The 15,271-nt window shown below is 45.9% G+C and overlaps 6 protein-coding genes across 6 annotated transcripts; 3 read left to right on the plus strand and 3 right to left on the minus strand.

Annotated features, from left to right (window-relative positions):
- Nucleotides 1-278: 278 nt before the first annotated feature.
- On the plus strand, nucleotides 279-1,534 carry FIESC28_02316 (uncharacterized protein; the record flags this gene model as incomplete). The annotated part of the gene is made up of 3 exons (XM_031156466.1): nucleotides 279-722; nucleotides 774-1,315; nucleotides 1,363-1,534. 3 exons carry the CDS (start codon nucleotides 279-281, stop codon nucleotides 1,532-1,534), a joined length of 1,158 nt encoding a protein of 385 aa, XP_031019489.1.
- Nucleotides 1,535-1,615: 81 nt separating this feature from the next.
- On the minus strand, nucleotides 1,616-2,528 carry FIESC28_02317 (uncharacterized protein; the record flags this gene model as incomplete). Its single annotated transcript, XM_031156467.1, has 2 exons — nucleotides 1,616-1,776; nucleotides 1,826-2,528. 2 exons carry the CDS (start codon nucleotides 2,526-2,528, stop codon nucleotides 1,616-1,618), a joined length of 864 nt encoding a protein of 287 aa, XP_031019490.1.
- Nucleotides 2,529-3,282: 754 nt separating this feature from the next.
- Nucleotides 3,283-6,419, minus strand: FIESC28_02318 (uncharacterized protein; the record flags this gene model as incomplete). Its single annotated transcript, XM_031156468.1, has 3 exons — nucleotides 3,283-3,720; nucleotides 3,772-4,188; nucleotides 4,260-6,419. 3 exons carry the CDS (start codon nucleotides 6,417-6,419, stop codon nucleotides 3,283-3,285), a joined length of 3,015 nt encoding a protein of 1,004 aa, XP_031019491.1.
- Nucleotides 6,420-7,615: 1,196 nt separating this feature from the next.
- Nucleotides 7,616-8,098, plus strand: FIESC28_02319 (uncharacterized protein; the record flags this gene model as incomplete). Its single annotated transcript, XM_031156469.1, has 2 exons — nucleotides 7,616-7,652; nucleotides 7,704-8,098. The coding sequence occupies 2 exons, from the start codon at nucleotides 7,616-7,618 to the stop codon at nucleotides 8,096-8,098; spliced, it is 432 nt and encodes a 143-aa protein (XP_031019492.1).
- A 561-nt stretch (nucleotides 8,099-8,659) lies between these two features.
- FIESC28_02320 (uncharacterized protein) lies at nucleotides 8,660-9,685 on the minus strand (the record flags this gene model as incomplete). Its single annotated transcript, XM_031156470.1, has 1 exon — nucleotides 8,660-9,685. One exon carries the CDS (start codon nucleotides 9,683-9,685, stop codon nucleotides 8,660-8,662), a length of 1,026 nt encoding a protein of 341 aa, XP_031019493.1.
- Nucleotides 9,686-11,999: 2,314 nt separating this feature from the next.
- Nucleotides 12,000-15,256, plus strand: FIESC28_02321 (uncharacterized protein; the record flags this gene model as incomplete). The annotated part of the gene is made up of 8 exons (XM_031156471.1): nucleotides 12,000-12,069; nucleotides 12,123-12,254; nucleotides 12,305-12,444; nucleotides 12,494-12,844; nucleotides 12,907-13,027; nucleotides 13,776-13,794; nucleotides 13,856-14,089; nucleotides 14,140-15,256. The coding sequence occupies 8 exons, from the start codon at nucleotides 12,000-12,002 to the stop codon at nucleotides 15,254-15,256; spliced, it is 2,184 nt and encodes a 727-aa protein (XP_031019494.1).
- Nucleotides 15,257-15,271: the final 15 nt, after the last annotated feature.

Consider the following 15,271-nt stretch of genomic DNA (forward strand, 5'->3'; position numbering starts at 1 on the left):
TCGGAACGCACGTTTTATCAGTACTTATCTATAAATGCCACCATCGGCATAGATAGGCATTTGCTTCTATGTTGCAATAGTCTTTGCATATTGCACCTGTATGACCTGCCAATGGGATGTGATTGATTTGACCCATGCCATTTTGTGCTCCTATGACGTGATCTTAGGGTAGTATTGTAAGGAGGGGATAATTGTATATCTAGAAACCTCATCTGCTGTTGAATAGAATCCTGTCGGTTTGAGAATCTATACTAAGAGACTTGTTCACTCTGCACAGAATGGCTCCAGCACCAATTGATCCCAGTATCCAAGATGTCGCCCCACCCATCAAGGACACTCTCGCCTTACCAGACGCTGCCAAACAACGTCTCGAAAAATCTGGCGTGGATCTCTCACAAGGATATCCTTACCGTCCGTCTCGCCCTTTGTACTTAGACGATGTTTACAAGATTCGCGACAAGCCTCGTGATCATGTTGATGCAGGTGCGCGCGCAGGCAAGTCAAAGAAGAGTCTTCTGTCTGCTGCGACAAAGGTCACAGATCTCACGGCTTATATCGGAACCGAGATTGAGGGGTTGCAGCTAAAGGATCTTACCAATCAGCAGCGCGATGAACTTGCTCTTTTGATTGCGGAGAGAAGTGTTGTTTTCTTCAGAGACCAGGATCTCTCGCCACAGCAGCAGAAGGAACTCGGCGAATGGTATGGCGAAGTTGAAGTTCATGTGAGTACCGACACTGCCAATGATGTAGTCGGAAACTAACAATGATACAAGCCGCAGGTGCCTCAGGTTCCAGGCCTGTCAGGCGTGAGTGTTCTCTGGCCGGATCTCCAAGCGACAGAGCGTCCTGCCAGTTTCCGCCAGCCAGGAGGAGCATCCCGTTGGCACACAGACTTGGTCCACGAAAGACACCCGGCAGGTATCACACACCTCCATAACGACACTGTCCCCTCCGTTGGCGGTGATACACTATGGGCCTCTGGCTACGCAGCATATGAAAAGCTCTCGCCAGGATTTCGAAAGATCATCGATGGCCGCTTGGCTGTTTACAAGTCAGCGCACCCATACCTTGACCGCGATCATCCTGAACAGGGTCCCAAGTATGTTGAGAGAACCCATCCTTTAGTCAGGGTCCACCCTGCGACGGGTTGGAAAGCACTTTGGGTAAACCGTGCAATGACGGACAGGATCGTGGGCCTGGACAAAGCGGAGAGTGACATTATTCTCAACTATCTGTATGATGTTTACGAGACGAATGTAGACATACAGGTCCGATTTAAGTGGACGCCTAGAACCTCAGCGCTCTGGGATAACCGGTGAGTATTCCGCTGATTTCCAAGTCTGTGGCTAATGATTGTTATAGCATCACTATCCATAATGCTAGTTGGGACTACAGCGGCAGAGAGCCACGACATGGTACCCGGGTAACCTCACTGGCCGAGAAGCCTTATTTCGATGCATCTGCACCGACACGAAGGGAGGCACTGGGTCTCCTAGGAGAGAGTGAGAAGAAGGAACTCGAGGCGTTGGCATAAACTGCAACATAGCGTCTAGTCTTGCATCAACAGGGAGTATATCCTGCTAGGAAGCAAGAGGGATTGGAGCTACATTAGTATCTACCAGCCGTTTAGCCCATGAATCAATAAATTCTTCTCTTTAATCTCCTCAACGCGATCTTTCAATTCATCAACGTCCCAATTTGTCCACAGAAATCTGCCCTTCACGGCGTCTGCGTCCTTAGATCCAGCTAACCACACACAATACGATGCCGGAAGGCCTAGAAAAAAGGTTAGACTGGCCCGCACTTACGAAAGTAAGAGACTTACTAATATCATCAACGGCAGGAATGCCACTCTTGGCTTGCATCGCAGTCTCAACAGCTCCAGGTTGAATACTAAAGGTTCGCAGATCAGGATGTTCGTGTTGGACATATTCCATGATCTTTGCAAACGCAAGCTTAGATCCCGAATAGGCTGAGTATCCTGGGAGGTAGGGCAGATGTCCAGCTCCAGAGCTGATGTTAATAATAGTGTCGCCAGCTCTGCTCTGCTTCAGGAATTGTTTGACGACAATGAGTGCTCCCTTGACGTTAACTTCAAAGGTCTTCCAGTAGTCCTCGAGGTCTGAGTCTATTACAGAAACATGATCATCAAGGTAGCCAGCATTCTGGATCAAAATGTCGATATGACCAAATACTTCATTGGCTTTTTTGAAAGCGGACGCAACAGAACCCGCGTCTGTGACATCGGCCGTGGTGTAGTGAAAAGTCGTTTTCTTATTAGCAGACCCTTGCAAATTGTTCAGCTCGCTGACTGCATCTTGCAACTTCGATTCGTTTCGTCCAGCAAGGAATATGCCTTTGGCCCCAGCAGTAAGGAAAGCCTTGGCGATTTGGCGCCCGATGCCTGAGCCACCGCCTGTAATGAAGACTACTTTGCCATTTGCTGACAGTTCGGGGTTGTTCTCGTCAATGGCAGGATAGGTCTTATGGCGAAGGGTTGGAACAAAGTTAGCTGTGTGATAGCCCATAGCTGCGGTTCTTTGAAGGGATGTATTGGCCGATGATAGGGTTTCTTGGTTGTTCAGTCAAAACGTTAAATTACGTTTGAAATATTGCCTGCTACGGTGTATCAGATTATACGCGGCCAATGCGTCGCGAAATTGACCTAGCTTGGCTTCCATAAATGTTATAGTTGTGAAGGGCAAAAGCCCTGATATTACGGAAGTTCATTGGGAAGCCAGCGACATTCCCAAGATATCCCTCTCTGATGTGCATGGTGTTTATCCACATACGTTGGGCTGAAACAGACTTGTAACGCAAATCCGTATTCTAACCAACTGGGCACCTAATGCAAGCATGGAAGGCCCACCGCCTTGAGGAAATCAATTCCAATAAGCGCATGAAGCGCTACTAATAATGGCCTTGCAAGGTAGGTGGCTCCATAATCTGACATGGGCCTTTTATCCACTCACTGACCGCAATTACACTCCAAACTTTATCTTTACTAGAGTCATAATTAGTATTGTATTATCCAAACCCTTTAAAGATTCGATAAGAACATCATTGTTGTTCTCTAAGACAATCAAAACTTTAGCCCTGTGACTTGGAAGACGAGGAAAACACTGTCCTTGCGTTTTCTTCAGACGCCTGTTTTTTCAACTAAGCACGCATGTCAAAGCTCAACTATGACTTAAGGGAACCTATGCAAGAACAAGGATCATTAATTCACATCATATTATAGCTACTTCGGAAACGTATTCTACAACAAGATAACGATTCCTCCTATTCGTCTATACGAGGCCGCTTTCTTGATCGGTCTGCAAGCTGACCTTCCCACGTGATTCCTCCAATATCCCTCTTTCTACGCTCCCTGACATCCTGCTCCCAAGGACTCTCCTGCTGCATGTTTTGTCTTCTGATGGTGCCGGCCAGAGTAACGAAGTCTTGGCCCCATATATCACTTGTCACCGTTTCGTCCAGAACACATATAAAACGGCCCTGCGGGATACGAGACGCATTCTTGTCCATCCACCTCTTAATCTTTTTCTGTTTGACCGTGATGCCCGTACAAATCAACAGTAACAAAATCGGTACGTCCTTCCAGTGGTCTAACTCTTGTATGTCATCGTTTCGAGCATTGTCGTTCATATTCTTATGCCAATTGGACTCAATCAACGTCTCCATGGCATCTTCGAATCGAGCACTCTGTCCAGTTTTGATCTATGCAGTATTAAAGGTGAGCTTAGCCTTGTAAACATGTAATTGGCATACCTGAACAGCAACGAAAATTCTTTCTCCGTCCTGAGGTTGCAGGTTCGTCGAAATTTGATCAGTGTCGGTATCTGACATTGAAGGCTGCTTTTCCAGAACGAAGATCAGGTCTGGACCAGCATTGATGTCTGGGAACATGAAAGTCGGGGTGGATCCTGATCCCTTTAGGCGAAACTGTCTCATCCATTTCCAAATGGTACCAGTGGTCTGATACTCAAAGACAGTTGGAACCTCTGGTAAAGCATAACCATCAATCTTAACAATAGCCCCTAGATTGCCGGCTTCATTGCCGTCAGTATCCAGCCGAATAGCTTTGCCAAGCTCCTCTAAGAGGACTCCACGGCGCTTCGCTCCATCCAGTAGATCGGGTAGAGCAGTGCCGTCGTAGGACTGACGTCTTAGCAACCGGTCAAAGGACTGTACTCAATCAGCATTTCTTTGAACTTTGTGATAGCGGGAATGCAGAGTTTGCGTCATGGGAAACTTACCATTGCAACGAACCATTCAGTAGCCTTTCCGAACATTGATCGAACCTCATAGTCATCCTGTGTGTTGACGAGCCACTGCAACATCAATTCTTGATAATCTTTCTCTCCCTCCGTCCGCAAATAGTCCATAACGGCGTGCACAGCAATGGGCTCAGAAAGAGTATATCTCATCGTGTCACCGTCCCGCTGAACCAAAACAAATCCGTATGTTACCAAATCTGCGTGGACCTTCTTCGAGAATATTGTGGGCGTGTTTAGCAGCTCGGCTCGAATTGCAGCTCGGAACAGATCTTGAACCAGCTCTGCTTTGCCCGCATCCTTCATCTTTCGAACCTGTGATTTGAGAGCTCCCACAGCTCGGGTTCTCGAACTATTCCTGGCCTGCTCTACGGATGAGCGGATTGAGGCAAGAGTATAGTTGGTGGAGTGCCAAGAGGTAGAGAGTATGATGATCTCTTCAATAAAGTTTGTAGACCACCTAAATCGGCCGCGCTGACAGATGCTGCAGGATGTAATGAGGTTTCGCATAAAAAGGTTCCTTAGGTTCTCGTGTAGAATATCTGATGACTCAGTGAAGGAGAAGCTGGGTGACAACGGCTGCGCAACCTCATATTTGATTGATTCGAGCAGCTGGCCAAATTGGAGACTGCCGTAGTCTGTCAAGAGTTTGAAAGCTTTCTGTTCGATTTCGCTGTTTTCCAGCAACTGCTTGTGAACAAGCGGCTTTACCAAATAGGAAACGAGAAATAGAACGACTTTTTCGGAACTCCGTTGGTCTAGTAGCTCCTCGAGACTTGACGGGATGAAGTCCTTGTTAGCTCTGCTTCTTTGTTGGTCCTGGGCTGAAAGGAAGTTGTAAACTTGCCCCAGAAGTTTCAGGATACTCTGGAAGGGAGGAATATCCAAGGGTTGGTGTAATACTTTACGCATCTTGCAAAGGTCCGTGCTTTGATCTACTGACACAGCCAAAGGGCGACCGCTTCGACTTATGAATGGTATATGATCAATGCTAGGGTCTAGCATCATGTTGTAGGCATTCTCGAGTTCAGTGAGTACACTTGTTGTATGCTCTTCGTATAGCTTCCAAAAGTCCTGGTCGCTAGCAACCGATGGAAACACATCGTGATACACAGGTTCCTGCCATCCTCGCCATGGGTCTATGCCCCAGGTATATAAAGAACAGCTGGTAAGCGTTTCTTTGAGTTCTCTAAGGCGGAGAGAAGTTCCCGATATCAATAGTATTGGGTATATGACTGGCATACCCTCTTCCATCCATCCCAGACCGCTTTGGCCTTCCTCCCTAGTCTCGTCATGTTGCCTTACGCGTTTGAAGAAACTTGGTTCCCAATCTGTAGCTAGGATGTCATATAGGCCCAGGCTTGTATACAGATTAGTAAACATAGACGAGGATTTCGCATCATCAATGGCAACCTGTGCTTCATCAAAGCAATGATATAAAGTACCATTAAAGTACTCTGACGGGAGATCTCTCAGGAGAGCGTAGCAACTTGGCACCATATAGCCAGGTATGTCAGCATGGATCGCAACCATCGAATCGCAGTATAAATACACTGACTTAGATAATCGGAAGAGTCTGTATAGTGCGTCGAACGGGTCGCACGTTTCACAGCTTATCTGAAGTGAAAGCCATCTTCCTGGTGTCTCCTCGGGATACTTGTGCAGGAACTCATAGAGAAGGGCGCATCGAGCAGCGATGATAGAAAGAAACACTTCCACATTTTCCGATGGCCACTGGGGATCCATCTGAGGGTGATCTTCAAACATAGTCCAAGTGTCCCTCGAAACACCATATCTCCGAGGCTCGACGATGTCGGTGGCGTTTAGACATTCTTTCCCAGGCTGGAGGTTGGGTGCTACCATATAGAATCCCCAGCGGCTCTGCAAAAGCTGGAATATATGACGAGTCTTTCCTGTACCTGCAGCTGAAAAGAGTACTTGGACTGAACGGGGGTTATCCTCTCTCTCTTCATCATCGAGGACTTTGTGCTCCTGCAGGCGCTGTAGAACTTCAGAGTCCATATGTGTCGTGCTGGTGGGACTGGGAGTGGCTGCGAGCGCACTATCCAAGTAAACCCAGGCTAGACGTCTCCATTCATCATCCATGTATACCATGAGACCATATTCCAGCGGAAGAATCATATTAAGATGACAAGGTCTTAGTGCCCAGAGTTCAGCTAGACGGTATCGTTAGTATATCAGTAATAAATCATGCCTAACGACCTCTACGGTGAGCTACCTACCGAGGTTATGGTGACAGAGCCAACGATGGTAGTTAATTAAACAACTTGCTAGATTATGGAAACCTAACCCCCTGTGTCTTGGATCCCAGGAATTCAAAGTCGTGAAAAAGTCATTAAGACTCATGGCACGGGCATGATGTGTTGAATACATTCCAGAAACCAAGCCCTTGGCGTGCTCCTCATATGTCCTCGAGAATGTGCTACTGGGGTCAACTAGCATATCACAGAGGATCTTGTATTCATCCGGTATCATCCCTATGGCCTCCCATAATATTGGGCCTAGAGACAGACGAGCGTTTGAAGCATATAGGCGGCCGTGATAAAATTCTTTATCGTTGAGGAGATGTGGCAAAATCGGATCGAGATCACCCTTGCTGTTGCTGGGTACACCGTATGGAGGTGGCGTGTACCGTTGAAGGCGTTGTTGATAGCGCGTGATGAAGAGCTGACGACACAGCTCCCTATGACCTGGCTTCTGGCAGTTCATCTTGAGGAATTGGTCAATGATGTTTCCAGGACATTTAATTGCCGCACCAGAGTCAGTCGAGATATCGTTCCATGTAAAATGCGACAAGGGTTCTTCCCTCCTATTGAGCCTGAACCAACAACTTCTTGGCAAAGTGATAGCAGAATATGCCTTCTTATTGGCTGACTCTATTAGTCATCTTACACCTGTATAGGGTATAATCTGACCCATCCCCAACCTCTCGCTGACATTTATTATTACTGATATTTCTCTACCATGTTAAAAGCAACTTAAATCTCAATGTCTAAGAAAAAGTAGACCAGCTCTTCGTGCCCCTGTTAGTCATTGCCTTTTCGTTATTAACAGAAAGTTATGTCTTCTAAAATTAGATCAGCTCGGCAGCTTCCCCCAAAATCACTTCGTATCCCAGGGAATCCAGGACCATAATGAAATAAGCTAAGCTGAATTAGTCCTAGTGTCAGAAGCGGAGTTTTAAACAAACATGCTGAAGACAAATGACGTGTTATCTCCGCCTCTTATAAAGGTCAGGTCGCTGGTGTATCAAGATTCAAGAATTTACGTCGTTTTTCAATCACAAAACATCAAAGTTTATGCCCTCTCTTATTATCATGGCGCCGTCCGAATTTGCTATCCGTCTCCAAAAAGGTGACTACTACTTATCTGCAGTAAACCCGACAAAGCTAATATCATAACTAGGAATAACGGGAGGATTTGCCCCTCCAACACCACGTCTGATCATCGTTATAGACGGCAGTGACAACGATTTGAAGATATCAGTTGCAAAACGTGAGGTTGGCAGCCCGGACCTAACGCCGGCATCTCTAAAAACCATCGTTTTCGGGGACCATGAGGGTGTCATCGATGAGTTGCATGGTATTTTGAAGGAATTGCCTATAGAGCAACCTCCCGGCAGCGAGGATATATACCGCATGGATACCAGCATCGCTTGGCAAAGCGATGATCTAGAATGGTGCAATGGCGGGCCTCAGGGCTGTGGTGGCGGCGAAAGCTTTGTAAATGTTGGGGAGGAGGAGAAGAAGAAGTTCAAGAGGGCAGTTGAGATTATCGAAGAGATTTCTGGTGAGAAATAAATGCAGATTGCATCAGGGATGTTGAGAATATCAATTGAGATAGCACGTATTTACCAGACCATCGGAAAAGTCGCGCTGTGATTTCCATTTTGCAGTTGCGTACGTAATTGTATCGATGAATGTGGCTCGGTAAGAAATGAGGGGTTGCTGAGACAATTAAGATCAAAGCTGACTGAGCTGTACACCAGTGAATATTTTGAAAGACCATATCTACCATCATTATCAATTCATTGGGAGATGCGATACACCACAGCTTTCAGCTGTCTAGACCAGACTTTTTCCGATCCAAGGCTGGAGTCAGGATGAAGATAACATCTGTGACAACAGCTGAAAACTGAGCCTCCACTTATTTTCGGCGTGTTCTGAGACACGGGTTGTGAAAATGAGTCAAATTTGAAACCAGGCGCTACTGACGCATGGAGAACGGGCCCAGACGGAACGGAACGGCCCCCAGAAGGCCAGAATATTAACAACTACACAATCAACAACGGCAACCGCGATAAAGGATTGGTGTATTTTGTTTTGTCTGATGTCTAGATAGAATAACGAATTTCAACGGTATCATGCAGTACTAACAATCCTGGCTAAATAGGTCGCAGACCCTTTGCAAAACACAATCGGGAAACCCGTGCTCTTATCGTCATCCTCAGACAGTTGAGAAACAGAAAAGGCCATCACATCCTCCTCAAGCGAGTCACTGTGAAGCACGTCTTCTTTGTTGTCTATCATGGAAAGAACACCGTTCTTCAAGTGGACAAAGCCACCAACGTTGCCAGATGTTGTCCCGCCGGCTTTAGTGACAGACGATCGATAGAAGGAATCCTCGATGGTCTTGCCCGTGGCAGCAGGCCAGTCGTCGTGTCCTCCGGTCGCTTTGATAAAGTGGGCTCCCTCAGCGTTGGTTACAATGACCCCATGGCCACTACCGGTCCTTCGACCGTTGACCCCGGCAATTGAATTGATGTGCCAATCTATGCCGATGTGGTCCATCTGGTGCCATTTGCCCCAGTCAAGGGCGGCAGTCCAGCACCATAGATATCCAACGTTTTGGTAGTCGTTTTTGTCGCAGAATGTGGCATAGACCCAGAGGGTCGAGTCTGCTTCAACGACTACGGGTTTGCCCACCCAACTCCTGGCCCAGTCTGCCCAGGTCGTGAAATTTCCCTCTGAGCTGAGTGCACTGTAGTAAAGCTGTGACCAGCCACCCACGGTTCCTTGGACAAGACAAATAGTTTTGTCGAGACGGGGGGAGCAGTAGTAGGTGATATGATTGAGGACAAAGTTGTCTGGCATTGCGATCTGGTAAACTTTGTTGGTGCCAAGGTTGATTGAATCAATCTGGCTTGATGTCTCATTGTAGGCCCAGAGATAGAGAGCGTCTGGGTGTTTGCTGATGTAGAGGGTATCCTTTCGGTAACGCCCGGCTGAAACCACCTTCGGCTCGTTGGAGGAGGACTTCCAGTATGAAAGAGAGCTGGACGACAGAGCAGCGAGCTCAAAACTTCCATCAAGATTGTCATAGATCGTCAAATCTTGAAAGTCATTGGGCCACTCTTCCACAATGGAGAGTTTGTATCTAGAGTTCATGGTGCTCATTGCGTTCCGTTGTGAGAGGAGGCTTTTTGCCGATTCACTTGAAGTTTTCCGTCAATGATGTGGTATTGGAAAGTAATGTGAAGATCGCCTGTTAAGGAATGATAAAGTTGATGTAGAGACCTATTCGTCTACTTTCTGCGGGCAGTATCGCGTCTTTATATAGACAAATAGCATAGAACCAGCGTCATAAACATCAGTCTTTAGTTAACACTGCATAATGCAAGCTTCCGTGAAATTGTTTAGCTGCATTTCAGCGGCAATAGGTATTGTGGGTAAAGCTTCAGCAATACTGTTCCAGTTGGTGCGAAATTGAACATCGTATGCGAGGGGGTCTGCACCTGATCACCGAGAATGAACCCAGTTCTATCGTGGTGACAGAGTGCTCTAATCACATTCTTGCAATTTGTCTAACAAGTGACATCATCTGGGCGGAGGCGGCTCGGGCCCCGTGAAACAGCGGGAGGTAGGCCGTCTCCGAGCGTGACTGCATCGATGCGAGTGCCGTACTAAAGCAGTAGATGACTGACCGCAAATTCAACTGCCGAATCCTCATTGATTTGTTTCACCTTGCAAGCGCTTGCGCGTTCCTGGCTACTCGGGGTTTGCTTTTGAGACATCTGGTAATAAGATGTCCCCCATGCGCACCGAATAAACCAACACTTTTCCCTGGGGTTCATGATTATGTACTTAACCTGCTATTGATGGCAACTGGTTGATGAACTTGAAGGACAGACAAGGGGTTTCTGCTGGGGGATTCCTAGCCTACCTGAATCGGCCAGAGACAAGCTTCGACCAGGAGGTCGATCACTGTCTCACAGGCTGTCTTGAAGGCCTCAAACCATGCAAGTAGCTACTACAGCATTTCAAGGATCGAGCTTTGCAGTAGAGATCGACTATTCTTTAATAAACTCTTGATGAAACTCTTGATAAAATTCTTGAAGCCCAATGGTCGGAAGAGACGCAGAGACACATGCTTTCAAATACCATGTACAGGACCCGACGTCATTCTATTCCACTAAATTTACCGAGAATGCCAATAGAAAACTGCCCAAGATTATTATATCCTCCAAGGAAGGCTTGTTGCTTGATGAAGTGAAGAGGCATCTATCAAACCTTTTTAAGATCACTCTGGATGCGACTCGAAGGAGAAAGAGTCTGCCTATTATCCCTTTCTTTAGCATGGAGTTGTATATCACATTGGAGCTATGATTCGGTGGAAGGACATGTGGCTGGGAAAGGTATGCGAGACCTTCTTGAGACTGTCAAGCTAGTTAAGCTTTTTTTTTTTGAAAAGTTATGTAGCTTAACGCGTCGGGGTTAAATCAGCACGACAAATGATACATAGTACCCGTAGTCATCGTCTACCTTCCGTCATTCCTACATTCGCGGACTTGCATTCGTCCATAAAACGTACACTCACACTCTCATCAATGATATCTTTGATAGTGAAGGATAGCTTGTTAACAACTCGATTTGCGTAGTAGATACCACACGCCATATCACGTGTCTTGCTCGCTCATTGACAAGCAGACTTGGATTCAACGACACTGCCATCATCTTGAATTCCACCATATTCCACGCAGCTTATGCTTATGTGAGATAGAAATGTGGCTGGCTGAAGCGAATGGCTAAGGTGCGGGGTAGCTCTCCCGTCCCTAGCCCAGATCTCGTGACGTCTCAGTAACAGGAACAAACTCGCGGGCTGCATTGATCGCATTCTTCTACTCCTCTTATTACAGGTCCATCGGCACTTGATTGCAGATAGCTCTGGTCCAGACTCAAGCCACGTACGCCTCTTAAGAGCTGACCTTCTTCTAAAACATGTAGCGGCCGCTAGAGGTCGAGACTGGAAACACGATCATCCTTTACCGCAAGTTCCTTGGCTGAGAAAGCTGTTCCTGATTACCTAAATACCGACGTTGGCTGTTGGAAACGAGACACGGTGGTCTTGGTGCAGAGAGAACGATAGAATAGTGCATGACCGGATAGAATCATTGGCACTAATGACGGGCCAGACGGAACGGCCCCCCAAAAGGCCTAACCTACTTGAGCTAGAGAGAAGAGGGAAGAGACGGAAGTTTCCACAAGCTGGCCAGCTATCAGGTTGTGGCGACTAGCTGAATCTTCGTTTGCTTTAGCTCATGGCTGCGGCTGAGTAGTGCAGCTGGCCCAAAGTCCTCTCCCGTGAGCATGCATCATGAGTTTCATAAACATAAGATCCAATGGCTATGCCCTTATTCTTTCAAAAATTGCACGAGAAGCTTGAGTGAATTGAACAGCACAAGTTACTCTTTTCAGTATTAAAATGCCTACTTTCCATCCCACTAAGCCTGACGGGCCCTTCATCGTCAAGGGAATCACTCCCGACCAGCCAGGTGAGATTTCTGTCACTCAAAATAAACCCTTTTTTTATTAACTAGCACTATAGGAACTGGTGGCATTCGCCTGGAGCTGCGCGAGTTTAAGAAGAACGCTGATCTCTGGAATCTTTATATTCTCGGTCTCTGGCAGTTTCAGCTGGTTCCCAAAGAAGATCAACTTTCCTACTTCCAAATCGCTGGTGGGTCTCCTCAACCAAGAAGCTCTGATACAACAGCTCACCGTTCTAAGGTATTCATGGAGAGCCGTATGAATCCAGGCCTGTGGGCGACAAGAAAATTGAAGGCCTCCAGAAGCAGGAAGATGGGTTCTGCACGCACTCATCCATTTTGTTCTTGACCTGGCATAGGCCCTACCTCGCACTATTTGAGGTCCGAAATTCCATCAAACACTGTCATCTAAGCGCTAACAAGACCACAGGCCATTTTGAAGCAGGCCATTGACTTTGTGGCGCAGCAGTTTACCGCTGAGGAAGGCCGTGACAAGTACCTTAAAGCGGCCAAATATTTCCGCATGCCATTTTGGGGCAAGTTTATCCAATCCCAGGGATCAATCAGGAGTTTACTGACAGAATGTCTCATAGACTGGGCTCGTCCTGGACTTCCAGTGTTTCCGGAAGAAGCAACCGATTCCGACAAAGCTCGGGTTATCATTCCGAAGAGCTTGCTACAAGAATATCCTGACTTGAAGAAGGGTGCCGACGGATTTGTTGAGATCCAGAATCCACTCTACTCGTACAAATTCCCGTCTGGCATCGCCAAGTCGTTCCAAGTAGGCTACTCCCATATGCCACTAACGAATTCTAAATGGTAGCTAACATAATTGGCTTCAAGATCGAGGGCCTTCAGACTACGACCCGCTACCAGTCTCAAGGCAGCACCGTTGTCCGGAGCGCGACTGAGCAAAAGGATGATATCCTTGGCAGGCTAACTCCCTTCTCCCGAGAGGTCAATCGTGAGATAACACCTGAAGTTAACCTTCGCGAAAGAGTTGTCTATCTTCTCAAATCCTACGATTAGATAAGGTTTTTCTTAATATTTACACTTTACAAAGGGTATTATAACTCCTTTACTTATATATAACCTTTTTTTTACCTTACTCTATAAATAAGATTTAAATATAATATAAATACCTTTTTTACTTACTTTAATTTAGATTTTTTTCTTTTTTATTTATTATTAATAATACTATAACTATATAAAGTTAATAAGTTCTTATTAATTTAAAGTAAGAATTTAATATATAATAACTATACTTTCTTAGTAAATATTAATTATAATAATATTTACTTTTATAGTTATTAAATTCCTTAAGAGCTTTAATTACTATAGGCTTATAATTATTATTTTTAAAGTATTAGTTATTTTTTTAATAACCTTTTTTTAAAAGGTTATAAATTAGCTTAAAAAGTAAGATTTCTTTAAAAATCTAAAGAAAGATCTTTTAATCTTTTAAAGGTAACTTTCTATATATAGCTATACTTATTTACCTATAGAATATTTCTTATCTTAATTATTTTTTATATAAAAACTTAGAAAAAAAGGGCTTTAAAATAAGTAGCTTAGTTTAAGGTTATTATAAATAAGGGTAAAAGAGAAATCTTTAGTAAGAATACTAATTAGATATATAAGATTATTAATTTCTTTAAGTTAATATAAGAGATTACTAATCTTAAAGAAGTTATCTTATATTTCTTTACTAGCATTAGAAGGGAAAATTCGGTTAGTAGCTAGGCATTTAGGCAATTCACATTAAAATATACACATTGATCAAATCCTACAGTGTTTTTCACCAGGTTAGCCACAATCAATGGGATCCCAAGCGCAAGCCTCGCATCATCGATGGACAACCATCAAAGACCAGCGGTCTAGGATTCGGAAGTATTGAGGATATACACAATTCCCTTCACACCCTCGTCGGTGGTCAAGGGCGTGATAACCTCAATCGCCCAAGGACTGGCCATATGAGCAAAGTCCCCATCTCGGCCTTTGATCCGATTTTTTGGCTCCACCATACGTAAGCTCTACCGATAATCAGGTCCAGCCACTATGCTAATGAGCAGATAGCAACATCGACCGTCTAGTATCCATCTGGGAAGGCCTCCATGCCAACCCGAAGGACCCAAAGGCTTGGGTGACCACCAAGTCATCTGATTGGGGTAATTGGACCACGGCTGAAGGGGAAGATGAAGGTCCCAACACCCCGCTGGTCCCATTCTACAAGGATGCCAGTAACTTCTGGACATCTGACGATGTTCGTGAGACTGTCAAGTTTGGCTATGCCTACCCTGAGACCAAATCTTGGGCCTTCAAGAATCCAGAGGACTATCGCAAAGATATCTACAGCAAGCTTGAGGCCCTCTATCCGACAGGATCTCTCGCTACAATGGTTGCCGCAACTAACGCTGGAAACATGAGGCCCGAGGAGGCACTTCAAACACGAGCTAAACGACTTGCTCGCGTCACTGCTATTGAGGAGCCTACCACGGCAATTACGGCTCTCTCCATTGCTAAGGCCGTATCATCACTAGATGGCAGGAAGGAAGTCATAGACGCTCTTCCAGACGTACAAGTACCCAGAGTCAAGGTTCCAGAGGACAGATCTCTGCGCAAGCTAGTCCCGGAGAACAGCTACCTCGAATGGCTCGTCAACATCAAAGCCATGAAGCATGTGCTTGGAGGCCAATACCTTGTCCATGTATTCTTGGGCCCCGTTCCACCCGAAGAATCTACCTGTCTATACGCCGTCTCTCCCAACCACGTTGGCACATTCTCTCCGCTAGGACAAGACCCGAAGACTTCCTGTGGTAAGTGCAAGGTAGACCAGGCGGCCAACATGGAGATCACGGGTCAGATTCCTCTTACCATTGCGCTTGTTGAACGTTACTTTGCCGATGAGTTAGAGAGTCTTTCTGAAACTCATGTTATCGAGTATCTTCAAAAGAACCTTCATTGGGAAGTTCTTGACGATTCTGGAAAGAGACAACGCGGTAATCGATCAGCTGTTGATGGACTGCTCGTCGGTGTTATCAGCAACAAGGTTACTCTTCCCGGGAACGGAAGTGACTTTGCTCAGTACTCGGATGATGTCACTGTCTATCCGGAGATCACTACCAAGGCCAATACAGAAGATGGTGGCCGTGCTGAAGGGACTGGTATCACGGAGGATAACAAATACTTTTAAGTTCCGCTTGGTTGG

The sequence above is a fragment of the Fusarium coffeatum genome (assembly GCF_003316985.1).
Source record: "Fusarium coffeatum strain FIESC_28 chromosome Unknown BRIP53273_contig_50, whole genome shotgun sequence".
Taxonomy (NCBI): domain Eukaryota; kingdom Fungi; phylum Ascomycota; class Sordariomycetes; order Hypocreales; family Nectriaceae; genus Fusarium; species Fusarium coffeatum.